Source organism: Nicotiana sylvestris, chromosome 11 (assembly GCF_000393655.2).
Source record: "Nicotiana sylvestris chromosome 11, ASM39365v2, whole genome shotgun sequence".
NCBI classification, from domain to species: Eukaryota; Viridiplantae; Streptophyta; class Magnoliopsida; order Solanales; family Solanaceae; genus Nicotiana; species Nicotiana sylvestris.
The window spans coordinates 95792318-95806703 of NC_091067.1; the positions used below are offsets into that span (position 1 = coordinate 95792318).

Consider the following 14386-nt stretch of genomic DNA (forward strand, 5'->3'; position numbering starts at 1 on the left):
TTTCCCAACAAATCCCGGCAAGTCCGCTTTGTAACAAATCCCCGGCAAGACCACCTTGTACAAATCCCCACAGAGTATCCCCAATAAAATCCCCGTTGAGAATCTCCAAGCAAAACGGGACACAAAAAAAAGGGGAGCCTTACAAGGCAAATCATCACAGAATTTGGAAATACAAGCTTGAGCAGTCCAAAAGGGTTTCACCATTTGAATCCAATCAATGGCAGGACTTCTCAACAGAAATAAGGACACAACAAAGCAACTGGAACAGTCAAGGTCACCGAACCAACCGCCATTTCCGAACTAACAATTGTTTTTTGTTTGAGAAGTTGAAACAGGTATAATCCAAGACAACCGTGCAAGAGGCAGGTGTCACCCAAAGAAGAAGGTACATGAGTACAAGGAACAGTTCGGCAACAAGGAATCCACTCGAAAGGTAAGTTTCCACGAAATTCTCTTTTACCTTTACTAAAACAAGAAAATTCAAAAAAAAAGGGTGTCGGTTAGTATCCTCGAACTTTTCCCTTTAATCAGCATTAGGGTTTTAAACCCTAAACTGAACTTCTTCCTTTTAGTCAGCATTAGGGTTTTAAACCCTAAACTGAACTTTTTCCTTCAGTCAGCATTAGGGTTTTAAACCCTAAACTGAACATTTTTCCCTTAATCAGGATTAGGATTTTAAACCCTAAACTGAACTTTTTCCCTTAGTCAGCATTAGGGTTTTAAACCCTAAACTGAACTCTTTTCCTTCAGTCAGCATTAGGGTTTTAAACCCTAAACTGAACTCTTTTCCCTTAATCAGCATTAGGGTTTTAAACCCTAAACTAAACTTTTTCCCTTAGTCAGCATTAGGGTTTTAAACCCTAAACTGAACTCTTTTCCTTTAGTCAGCATTAGGGTTTTAAACCCTAAACTGAACTTTTTCCTTCAGTCAGCATTAGGGTTTTAAACCCTAAACTGAACTCTTTTTCCTTAATCAGGATTAGGGTTTTAAACCCTAAACTGAACTCTTTCCTTTAGTCAGCATTAGGGTTTTAAACCCTAAACTGAACTCTTTTCCTTCAGTCAACATTAGGGTTTTAAACCCTAAACTGAACTTTTCCATTTAGTCAGCATTAGGGTTTTAAACCCTAAACTGAACTTTTTCCTTTAGTCAGCATTAGGGTTTTAAACCCTAAACTGAACTCTTTTCCTTTAGTCAGCATTAGGGTTTTAAACCCTAAACTGAACTTTTTCCTTCAGTCAGCATTAGGGTTTTAAACCCTAAACTGAACTCTTTTCCTGTAGTCAGCATTAGGGTTTTAAACCCTAAACTGAACTCTTTTCCTTTAGTCAGCATTAGGGTTTTAAACCCTAAACTGAACTTTTTCCTTTAGTCAGCATTAGGGTTTTAAACCCTAAACTGAACTCTTTTCCTTTAGTCAGCATTAGGGTTTTAAACCCTAAACTGAACTTTTTCCTTCAGTCAGCATTAGGGTTTTAAACCCTAAACTGAACTCTTTTTCCTTAATCAGGATTAGGGTTTTAAACCCTAAACTGAACTCTTTTCCTTCAGTCAGCATTAGGGTTTTAAACCCTAAACTGAACTCTTTTCCTTTAGTCAGCATTAGGGTTTTAAACCCTAAACTGAACTTTTTCCTTCAGTCAGCATTAGGGTTTTAAACCCTAAACTGAACTCTTTTCCTTCGGTCAGCATTAGGGTTTTAAACCCTAAACTGAACTCTTTCCTTCGGTCAGCATTAGGATTTTAAACCCTAAACTGAACTTCTTCCCTTTAGTCAGCATTAGGGTTTTAAACCCTAAACTGAACTTTTTTTTTTCTTAGTCAGCATTAGGGTTTTAAACCCTAAATTGAACTTTTTCCCTTTAATCAGGATTAGGGTTTTAAAACCCTAAACTGAACTTTTTCCCTTAGTCAGAATAGGGCCTCAACCCTAAACTGAACTTTTCCCCAGTGGGTCAGCATTAGGGTTTCAACTCTAAACTGAACTTCTCCCCAGCTAGTCAGCATTAGGGCTCCAACCCTGGAACTGAACTATTTTCATTCCGCCAGCATTAGGGCTCCAACCCTTAACTGAGCATTTGTCTGTTAGCCAGCATTAGGGCTCCAACCCTGAACTGAGAATTTTTACCTTATGGCAATATTAGGGATCCAATTCCGGAGTTGCATTTTTGTAGTTCAATCCTTTCATCAACTCTATAAACTTCTTGGCAACTAACTCACGAAATTTTCCTAGTAGAACTGGGGCAGAAAATTTCGTTCGTTTGTTTTTCCTCGCAGGTCTGACCTCGAGCCGCACGGATCGAAACGACCCACGAGATGAGTCTCAACTCAGAATAAAAGAAGAAAAAGACAAAAGAAGATGTGCCGAGATATTCGGAAAGGCGAGGGGCGGATCGTTCAAAGGTTTGATCAAGGTCCCAAATTCTACCAACCCCGTCTTACCCAGTGCCGGAAATAAACAGGCACCTACAACTTGCAAGCATCAAGATTCAGATCGGAGTCTACAAGCAGAATCAGCTAAGACCCAGGATCAAGTCGCAAAAGAATCATAGATAGGAATCTTGTAACTAGCGGTTGACATGCACACGTAGTAGGTTCAGTTTCAATTTTCCTTTGTTTGTAATAAGGGAGTCAGTAAGCAGCAACAGCAGTGGAAACAGCGGTAACGGCAAGCATTGCAGTCCCATGGTAGTCCCAGCTACCCAAAGTTTCCCGAACTACATTGACCTGATTCCTGTTTAGCCCAGGATATGTAGGAAATCTTTGAAGCGAGGACTCGGTCAAATCTTTCAAAAAATATGCTTCACATGGAGTAGTCCAATAGGCAAAAATCGCTCATATCCGCTCATTTTTTCTTTGCACGAAAACTCTTCGTGTTTCCGACCAAAGAGGGGCAGCTGTGAGAACGTGATTTTTGTTTTACGCGACAATCACTCCAAAAGAAACAAAAATAATAGCAATTGGTCTTGTTGTACAATTTTTGGATTTTCACGTGGCATTTTGTTAATTATCTATGATTTTGCCCATTTTTATTTTTATTAAAAACAAAATACAAAAAAATGTGTGTCGTGTGTAGTTTGAACTGTAATCCGGTTATTAAAAGGAAAATCACAAAAAATGCATCTTTCATTCTATTTCTGTCATTAAGTGATGTCAGTATAATTAAATGTTAATTGTGCGATAATTGTTGTTTAATGTTTTATATAGTATTATTTGGCAATTTAATTTAAGGGATTAAAAAGAGAAAATGTATAAAAATTAAGGGATTTAAGAAGAAAGGGATTTTTGGGTTGGGTCAATCCAATTTAAGCAAGAACAGGCCCAAATAACCCAGTCCAGAACCTGTGTTTTGCCCGGTCCAAACCAGCCGACCCCAGGAGTATCCTAAACGACGTCGTTTGGGTCATGCTTGATCTGGGCCGTTGATCTCAGAATGATCAACGGCCAAGATCACATAACCCAACCCCTTACTAAGCCAAACGACACCGTTTGGATTAATCTTTGAATCCAGGCCGTTGATCTCGAGTGATGTAACGGCCAAGACACAACCATCCATCCCGTATAAAAGGCCCCATATCATACCCTGCCCCCCCTATCCAAGACCCCATGCCTTCGTCCTCATCCCCTTTCCCAGACCCCAAACCCACGAAACCCTAGCCGCCCCCTTTCTCTTCACCATTAATCCCGGCGGCATGGACGCCGGTGACCCCCACCTTAACACCATAGATGCACCTCACCACCCTGAACCCAAATCTACCAACCACTTAGCTCGAATCCCCTCCCACCTTCTCGAATCTTCATTTGAAGATTCGAGTCGGACCTCGACTTACACCGATCTACCCCAACTTCACACCAGACAGTCCCCGGACCTCCCTCGTGACCAAACCATGCTTGGTTTGGTCCGAATCTAACCAAGAAAACCCAAAACCCAAATCTGCCCTCTAAGAACCCTAGGAATCCTCATGCCCGGTCTGTGTCCGTTTGAGCCGAGTGATTAGGGTCTAATGGACCTTAATCGAAGTGTTCTCAGTTGAGAACACTTCGATTAAAGTCCGTTCAACCCCAAGAAAGATCTATTCAAATCCAAGCTAAGGTTTTCTGATTTTTCAAAGTTTTAAGGTAATTTTTGTTTTCTTTATCAGTTCGTTTTGTCTGTTGTATTTGAATGTCTATTTAGGTGTCCAAATGTTTTGTTTAATTTATGTTTTGAATGTTTATCAACTATTGTTGTCCACTTTGCCCGGACCTCTGTATTTGGTCAAGTTTTTCTTTCATTTACTGATAATGTGTAAGCTGTACAATCAACCGAATTTGAAGTTGGTCGATTAATTAATTCCCAAGGTCATATTTGTTTTGACAGTACAATCTGAACCCCTGCTCAATACTGTTTGATTCCAATCCTTGGCTGTTGATTGTATATGTTGTAATTAGTATAGTCGAGTCGACATACGTCGTCGATTAGTTCCAGCTGTTGAATGGTAACAATTTGTTTCATACTGTTTGTTTTCTGCTAAAGCTTTGTTTGAATGCAACTAGGAACTAAGTATAGTTGTTGGTGTTTGTTCAAACTGAATCCGAAACATTATACGGTTTAGTTTATAGTTACAGTTCAGACTTTGGTTTAAAATTGATGGCATGTGCATTCTTGGGCATCATGTGCACTATGCTTCTTTAATATTTAGGGCAAATAGGACAGCATGTGCTGTCAGAACACACCCCTGCTGCCCATATCCTGTTTTAGTTTAGAAATAATAAACCTCACTTAAAAGGTAGATCTGCCAGGGGAATATCATGGGAGTTTGTTTATATTTAAATAGTGAGTGGAAACTAGAAAGAGAGGAGGCCACATGGGAAGGTTTCTGATGTTTTTAACAGGCTATGCATAGCCTGATATTAGGTTATAAAAGGGGAGCAGAACTTCCATCAGAGGGGGAGAATTTTTTCGGGATTTCAGAAAAAAGATTGAGAGAGAAGTTAAGAGATAGAAAACATACAGACAACAACCAGAAACCGTTTTCTTCCTATGGTTGTTTGGGTTTCATTTGTTTTCAACATGTTCAATCAATTCTGATTCTTTGAAGTTCCAATTGAGTCTACTGGTCGAGTGTTTTCATTGGTTTACTACTGGTTTTGGTCTGCATGGAGTTCTGATTCTACTCCACTGTGTGTTGCTGTCATTTGGCTACTTTTTCTATCGGCTATAGTTGCATTCTTGCACTCGAGCCTGTTCTGCTGTGTTGCTTTGTTTGCTGTTGTTATTTTGTTCCTGCTGCTGCTGATTTTCCCTGTCTTCCTCCTTTTCTCTTTTGCATTTTCAGCGTTCCAGGTACACATTTCGAATCTCACATTGGTGTTGCTGATTGTAACAATGAAAGGCATGAATTGAAAGATCTGAAGAATTTTTAATCGTCTGTTGCCTTACTTACAGCTTTGCAAATCTTGTTAAAGTTGTATAAATTCTTTAATTTGTAGTCCAATAGAAAACACATTAGTAAGTTTGTACTTAATCGAAAATATTCTTGTCTAACATTGCGATATGGTTTGATGGCAGTACATATGATGTAGTCGTATAATTTATGGAATGTGCTATCATTTGTAGAATTGTTAATTCAAACTCTTCCTCCAAGTTATGTTTTGAGCATGTAGGGTGAATGGTTTCTTGAAAGATCTTGCTGAGTACAACACAGTTTTAAGTTTAGGAGCTTCAGTTTCGGTAGGCAGTTTTAGGATGAGTTCTGAATATTATTAGTAGCACAATCTAATGAGTGACTTTATTTTGCTTAAACAAATTCAAAGTTTAACTCGAGGAGTATTCGGGGTTAAGTATAGTGTTTCATCAATCTCGTATATAATTCTTCTATCAAATTAAAAGCATGTCCCATGAGGTATAACGCTTCTTCACTTCGTAAATGATTAAGCAGATAATTAATAAAAATCCGGATTTGGCCAAAGCATACAATTGAATTAGCACGTATCTTTTTCTTCTATTTTTAGAGACGAACATAATAGAAATGTAGTCATTTTAGGATATTCCTTCTGAAATAATGAGGCGAGCCTCGCCAAATAAAAATGCAAATTGTGGGGCCCTCAATAATTAACCATAATAAATACTTAGAATTCGTGACGGGCTGTTTAGCGAATTTCACTGCCTTCCCCAAAGATGATAACGTGTTAGACTCTTTAGGCGCGACTTAATTAAATTACATTCTTAAATTCGGGTGCGCATTTATGTGACCCAAATCCAAATCTCAACGGAGTCGAAATGCGTTAACAACTACGGGTGCATTGATTGTGACGTTGTTCAAGATGCATTTTCACGATGTTGCAATTCTATAAAAATACATGATAATAATAAAAGCGGTTTAAACTTAATAAAAGCACGTAAGTCGTAACATGTATTTAAATCAGATATTTAGCCATTGTAACAATTTAAGCGACCGTGCTAGAACCACGGGATTCGAGGGTGCCTAACACCTTCCCTCGGGTCAACAGAATTCCTTACTTAGAATTTCTGGTTCGCAGACTTCATTTGGAAAAGTCGAAAATTTCCTCGATTTGGGATTCAAGATAAACCGGTGACTTGGGACACCAAAAGCCAAACCTTTCCCAAGTGGCGACTCTGAATTAAATAAATAATCTCATTTCGAATATTGTCACTTAAATTGGAAAAACTCTCTCACGCATAACCCTTCGGGGCGGGGCGGGCAAAAAGGAGGTGTGACACATATTGGATTGAGTAGAACAAGTTCTTAAACCTGGGCATCGGGGAATTGATTAGCGATTAGGATAGACATATGCTAATTTCCTTTCTTGGTTATTATACGGGAATTATGAACACATTCTTGTTGATTCTAACTCTATAGACATGTATGCGCTAGATTAGCTTGAATAGGCGAGTAAGAACTCGACAGATTCTTATGAGCAATATTAAACCCGTCAACAAAAAGAAGAGAAAAATTAATTATTCAATTCCATTAAAAAATACAATAGGATTGTTAGATACTCCATGACCCTAGATCGTTTTCACCTAATTGATAATATTTAAATTTACTTTTCTTTTGTTCAGAGTTCACCATTTGTTTTCCCTTATTATAATTAGTCTAGAATTACTACTTTTTGATTTAAATCTTGTTTAGATAATTATGATAGTCTAATTTAGTTAATAGTTGATAACAAATCCGTGTAAGTCCGACATCCGACTTCTAGTCACTTTATTACTTAACGACTGTATATACTTGCGTGTGTGTTTGACCACAACACCTATTTGGTGCAAGTCTTACCTTCTTATTAGAGGTTTGAACTCGTTTTGTGCCTCTCAATAGAGAGTTGTACAAGAATTTTCCACAGTATAAAGAATTAGTGTTACTTTTGTCCCCATTCTCAAAAGTTTTGAATATATACATTGTCTACCAGATCTTCTTATCCTCCTCATTCTCCTGCTTCTGCTCCTTCTTACCCAAACAAGAAAAGGATTTCTTCCACTGCAGTTTTTTTTTTGCTGCAATAGCTTGCTAACTTAGAGCTATTTACTTAAATGATTAAGGAAGCCTACCGAGAAACTTTGGAGGAAGCTTACTCGAGAAGTTTCTCTCCAATACATAGAGCTCTAAGCCACCTTGTATATTATTTCAGGAGAAATAAAATATCTCTTAAATTAGAAAAAAAAATTATCGTCACATAAATAAGGAACAAACATCCATTTGGTACAATATTTCATAATATACACCCTTCCATTATATAAAGAATATACCTAATTAAAATTTTACTAGAAAAAATTCGTAACTCTGGTCAAGGAAAGAATAATACATATACAACCCAGAGAGAACCACACCTCAAAAGCTAATTATTGAGGTGTGAGAGTCCAAGATTATATAAATCCCACATCAGCATATTACGATACCGATGCGGGTCTCAAGTCCCACACCTTACGATTGACCATAACAAACCTCAATACATGCTCTGCATCATCGTCTTCGCAACTCCCAACACCATAAAAACCACCATGCTTCGCATCCAAGTGTCCTCGAGGCTTCACTCCAATAGCCATTTTCGAGTCAGGTGCCGAGGCACTCGCAGCTGGTTGTGGGCTAGATATTTCTGCCCTGGCGAACACTGTAATACTGGTGTCACCCTCTATGGCATGGTGCACATGGAGGGTGGTGGGTGGTTTTGATACCTAATAATTCAGGGAGAACACACCTCAAAAGCTAGCTATTGAGGCAGGAGAGCCCAAGACTATATAAAGTCCATATTAACATTATTGCAATATCGGTGTGGGATTCGAGTCTCATACTTTGTAATTGACCATAACAACATAATTCTTTGCAATACACATTGTTAGCATCCCCGATAAAAATCTCACTGAAAAAATTCAACGAAACAAAATAAGGAAAAAAGAGTTCATGTTAATTTATTCTCCGGATGAAAACATAAATTTATGTCTCTAGGTCTTCACATTCCAAATATGCACACCAATTTTACAAACTTGAAATATGAAGTACTCGGTGAGTAGATCAACAACTTTGTCATTGAATTTTAATTTCGTCATGTCCCTTTTACAGATTCCTTCCTTCAACTGAGACACAACATTGCTTCATATTATATTGTAGGTTTCTACTTAGCATATATATATATAGAACACCTGTATATAAATATCAACCAAATACATTTCAGTTTGCCTCGTACTGGCTCCACATATAAACAGATAATAGATCTAGAATCGATATTTATGCGATAGTTATAAATGTCCTATAATTTGCTTAACCAACAAAATTTTATTATAACAATGACAATATTTTTGAACTATAGGGTTTAGATATTTTAAAATCCCTTGAGTACGTGTGCTCCAGGCAATAGAATCATTCGAAGACTTGTGCTTCAGGCAACAAGGATACTTACGGTTTTTTCAAAGTTGTCACTTTGATAGAGAAAATGACAAAAATGACGCCTTATACTTTGGGTTAGGTCTAAAATAATCCATTAAATATACTTTAGAGCAATTTTGGTCCTTTTGAGTTTGCCAAAAGTGAGCACTTTTGGTTTCCGTCAATTATTTGATAAACTCTGATTATTAGATTTTACGATTTTAACTAGAAATACTAGGAAATTCAAGTCCTGTCAATCTTAGAAATTGCAGCACTAAAAACTGCATCATAGATCATCAATAGACCAAAAATTGTACTCCGTAGAAATTGGACCTAAAAAATTGCACCAACACTAGAAATAGACTAAAAGTAAGAAAAATTACACCACCAAACGTGAGTTTCAGTTTGTTAAATATTTGACAAAGATAAAAGATACTAATATTTGGCATACTTAAAAAATCAAAATTGCTTCGGGTATATTTAAGAATGACTACTTTAAACCCACCCCATAAGAGCATTTTTGTCATTTTATCTATTGGAACCATTTAAATGACAATAAAGAGAAATCTGTTGAATTTTTTCCAATGGAGTTTAGTTAGGAAGGACTAGAAGCCGAACACTAGAAACCTTAGCGTGGACGCTGAGTCCATAGAGGGGTGTATGTAACATCCCAGACTATAAACAGAGTCTCACATCGGCAAACACAAGAGGAATGTTGTGTATATAAGTTAACAAGCCTTAGACTCTAGTGAAGCATTTTAAACCCGTGAGGGCCTAGGCCCAGAGCGGACAATATCACTAGCGGGCTGGGCTGTTAAACGTTTGGTCATAAATTTTGCCAAAATATATTTGAATTTTTTTTGGCAAATACATGCTTGGCCATAGATTTTATCTACATTTTGGCAAATTCCCAAAACCCAAAATTCAAATCCAAAACCAACTCAAGAACTGGTTCTGGCCTAAAATATCACTATTTACATTTTTTTAAAATTGCTCCAAACTTTTGTATTTTATAAAAGAGCCTACCATTTATTATTTTGTAACAATGTTGTTTTGTTTTTTTGGTCATCTGATATAGTATATTATGTAGTTCATTATAAAAATGATAATTTTGTACCAAATTTATTTATATTCAGGATTATGGTTTGCGATAATATAATGAATGTTATTGATCAATGTACTATTGGGTATTTGTGATAGTTTTTAAAACTTAGGAGTATAAGTCATGTTTTATATTTTTTTTTTAAAAAATTAAAATATATTTTAAAAACTTATGTCCAAACATTTTCATGTTAAAACCATGCTTCGCCCGAATCAAATTTTTCAAAACAAATTTAAAAATATAAGTATAGAAAAATGTGTCTGACTGCTTATTACTTCCCCGTTAGCTTAGGTTGTGACATGTTTAGAATCAGTTGGAATGCCAAAGCCTAAAAAACCAGAACATATGCTCCAACTTCTGCAGCATTTCATCAAACACTCAAACCAAATCAAACAAATCCATTCCCTTCTCACAACCAGTGGCCGTCTCCTCCTTACCTCTCAATGGATCAACACACTTCTTTACAACACTCTCATCAGAGCTTACCTCAACATTTCCCAGCCTCAAACAACTCTCATCCTTTTCACACACATGCTTTTTCATCAAGCTCAACCAAATAGCCATACTTTCCCTTCCCTTATCAAAGCAGCCTCATCTTTCCCGCCCCATTTGGCTTCCCATATAGGCAAACCCCTTCACTGTCAAGTCTTGAGAAGAGGGGTGTTGAGTGACCCGTACGTGTGTACATCTTTTATTGGGCTGTATTCTCAGGCGTGTGAACTCGGGAGTGCGCACAAGATGTTTGATGAAATTCCTGAACCATGTGTTGTTTCGTATAATGCGATCCTTGATGCTTGTGGGAAAAATGGGGATATGAGTTTGGGTTTTTTGATGTTTTCTCGCATGCCTTACAGAGATGTTTATTCATGGACTAGTATGATTCATGGGTACATGAAGAATGGGTGCTCTGAAGTTGCTGTTAAGTTTTTCCGGAGAATGATCCTTCATGAGGATGTGAAGTGTGGTTTATTGAAGCCAAATGAGGCTACTTTTGTTAGTGTTCTTTCTTCTTGCACGTTCTTGGATGTTGGTGTAGCGTTATATTTAGGGAGGCAAGTACATGCTTACATGGTAAAGAATGAGGAGTTGAGTGTCTTCATGACGACCGCGTTGATTGCATTTTATGGGAAGATGGGTTGTTTCGTATATGCTTCAAAGGTGTTCGATGCAATGGTTATCAAGCAGGTTTGTGCTTGGAATGCTATGATTTCTTCCCTAGCTTTGAATGGTAGAGAGAAGCAGGCATTAATGATGTATGAGAAGATGAGAGCAAGGGGGCTGCAACCAAATGCGATTACATTCGTGGCAGTTCTATCAGCTTGTGCGCGTGCCAAGCTTGTTGATTTGGGGTTTAAATTGTTTGAAACAATGTCGCATGAATTTGGAATTGTACCTAAGATGGAACATTATGGTTGTGTGGTTGATCTCTTAGGGAGAGCTGGGCTACTGCAGGAAGCATACGACTTTATAAAAAAGATGCCTTTTGAAGCTGATGCCACTGTCTTGGGTGCGCTGATGGGTGCTTGTAGACTTCATGGAGCCATTGAGCTGGGAAATGAAGTAGCACAACTATTGCTTAAGTCGCAACCGAATCATTCTGGGCGATATGTGCAACTCTCAAGCATTTATGCTGGGGCAGAGAAGTGGGATCATGCTGCTGCCTTGAGAAAAGCAATGTTAGATGCTGGAATACACAAGGTTCCAGCCCACAGTTTTATCTAGTAGAGCTGATAACTGCAGCAGTTTATATTTGCTAAATTTTTTCGATGAGCCTTGCTTGGTGATGAAATCTTTGCTCATCAGAATCACCTAAAAGGATCCTGCATATGGGTTTTGCACAGAGATTGAAGCACTGGGAAAGAAAGCAGAAGTCACAGCAGATAAAAGTACATTCACTTTTGAGGTTGAATTTATCTTTGAGCTCAAGCTAACTTAGATTGACTGATCAAGGAAAAGATAGATTTTTGTGAAAGTGCACGGCAAACATGGTTCCAAATCTGCTTGACGAGGTATCACTTTTTGTTTTCTACTTTTGTTTTTCTGAATCTTTTTCTCTCCCGCCAAGCTTTGAAGTTGTGAAGCGGTTTGCTAATTAATTAATCCGAACAATAATTAATCATGCTAAACAACATTTAAAGGCTAGTGGTTCTGCTTGTTTTCTTCCTGAGTCAAGTGTCAAATCCGTATGGATTTCAATCACTAGCAATTCTATCACTCAATTGTGGGTTTATGGCTATCTCAGTTTAGGCTTTGAACATTACTCCCGATCCTAGTTTTTTGCAGGTATCATTATGCAAGTTGTTGTTTCAAGCTACTGTTTTTGGACAGGGGATTCTTAGTAGCTTGAAAAGAATAGGTGTCAATGCCATTCCTGCTATTGAAGAAGTCAACATTTTCAAGGAGGATGTTGTCATCCAATTCATTAACCCCAAAGGTATCAAATATATTTGTATTTTCACTTAGCTTAGTCATTTGTCATTTGCCATTTGCCATTTTAATAACCTTTTTTTTCTGAATTCTTTTCAGTTCAAGCATCTATTGCTGCAAACACATGGGTCGTTAGTGGTTCTCCCCAGACAAAGAGTACGTGTTCTACTTTTTCCTTATGCCTTGGTTTTACTTGGTAGCTGCTACATTGTGAATAAAACCACAGCTTACCTCTATAAACTATGTCCAAAAGAAAAAATAGCATTTTCTTCTGTTGGTTTTCAGAAGGGTTCTTGATTGTTTGAGGATATGCGCTTCCTTACTGTTTACCTCCTTTTGCTTGATGTTTTGAGCACATATTAGTATTAGAACTCTCGGAATTGGTGATAAGGCGCTCATTCTTGTTTCTTGTTTGATGCATGACAATTTCTAAGCTATATTTCTTTCTTCTTGCAGAATTGCAGGATATCCTTCCTCAAATTATTCACCAATTGGGTATGTAGTCATTATTTTGACTGCAGTTTAGATATGACCACTGTTTTTGAACAACTAAATATATATTGATTGTTCCAATTTTACAAAATTTTCAGGTCCTGATAATTTGGAGAATTTGAAGAAGTTGGCTGAGCAATTCCAGAAGCAGGGTGCTGCTGCAGGTACAGGTGAGGCTGCAGGTGTGGCCGCAGCACAAGAAGACGATGATGATGAAGTACCAGATCTCATGGCTGGTGAAACTTTTGAAGGTGCTGCCGAGGAGGGTCACACTTCTTGAAGTTTTTGTTAAATTTTGTGGCATCCCTTACTTTCAATGTTTTGATGTCAGTTTTACCTTTTAGCATTTGAGTGTTCTATTTGATGTCTATTTGTGACACATCTCAAAAGAATTCCTTAAATGCTTTTACTAGTAAGCTACTTTGCCCTTCAAAGCCTACTCTTCTATGTTAGAATAGTATGTTATGATCTGTACTATCGAGTCTTTACTGGCCTCTCAAGCCATCACAGGTGATAACTATGGTGCAGGCTTATTTTCTTCACGTTTTAAAAGGCCAATGCTAATTGAGTCTGAATTTCATGGCTATGCTTAGTAACTCAGAAGGTAAGTAGTATCAGTTCTCAGATTGCTAGGGCAGCTCTCTCAACCGATGACTTATGAACTTATAAGTTGCAATTGCAGTGAAGTAGAACATTTGTTCTTGTTAAGTTGTTCACAAGTTTTGTTGAATGGACAAATCACGCTTGTTTCAATTTCTCACAAGTTTTGCCGCAAAACTTGGTACTGTCTTCGTTCACCTATCTTGTTGAATTTTACAAATTTTGCCGAATGGATAAATCATGTCTGTGTCGTACATATGATAACTCAACATTTGTCAACGATTCAATAGCAGAGGCATGAAGGGTGGACAGTGTGGACTTCACAGACGACATAAAAATAAATGGAGTAATGCTCCAATCATCGATTCAAGTGGTCAGAAAATCATTCTCACTGACACTGAATCATTCTTTTATATCAAACTGTCTAGTAAGTCAGAAAGAAGAATAGCCTCTCTTTTAATGTACACAACATTTATCTACATTAACAATGAGAATCACAAATCAAGAGCTGGTTCCCAATGACGATGTGTTTCCAAATAGAGCAACAAGTAACAAAACAATAACTGCGTGCTGTCATAAGGTGTTGGTGTAACCAGAAAACATGATGAAGCGAGTAGAACGTAATATTGCTCAATTGTCAGGCAACTATGCGCTCTAAGCATTAGTAAGGTGACCTAGCAGTCAATGAAATGAATTGAAAGTTATGAAAAGTCACGGTCCAAATACAAGCAAGTAAAAGCCAATCAGGTTATAAACCAAAGTGGATAGGAGTTACCTATACATGCGAATAGTGAGAGGTAGTTTGATGATAGTTATGAAAAATCAGGGTTCAAATCTTAGTGCGGTTAAAAAACGTTAGATGATTTCTTCTCATCTATCTAAGACAAGTGGGTAGCCTAA

The 14386-nt window shown here is 37.6% G+C and overlaps 1 protein-coding gene across 2 annotated transcripts; it reads left to right on the forward strand.

The window, feature by feature from the left end:
* The first annotated feature begins 10264 nt into the window (after positions 1–10264).
* On the forward strand, positions 10265–13441 carry LOC104242903 (basic transcription factor 3-like). 2 transcript variants are annotated; one of them, XM_009798016.2, is made up of 5 exons: positions 10344–11976; positions 12251–12401; positions 12494–12550; positions 12851–12889; positions 12985–13441. In XM_009798016.2, the coding sequence occupies exons 1-5, from the start codon at positions 11953–11955 to the stop codon at positions 13164–13166; spliced, it is 453 nt and encodes a 150-aa protein (XP_009796318.1). In that variant the 5' UTR covers positions 10344–11952; the 3' UTR covers positions 13167–13441. The 2 variants fall into 2 exon arrangements, 1 of the variants encoding a protein (XP_009796318.1); XR_011403636.1 differs by lacking the exons at positions 12494–12550; positions 12851–12889; positions 12985–13441 and having other exon boundaries at positions 10265–11976; positions 12241–12339.
* The last annotated feature ends 945 nt before the right edge of the window (positions 13442–14386 follow it).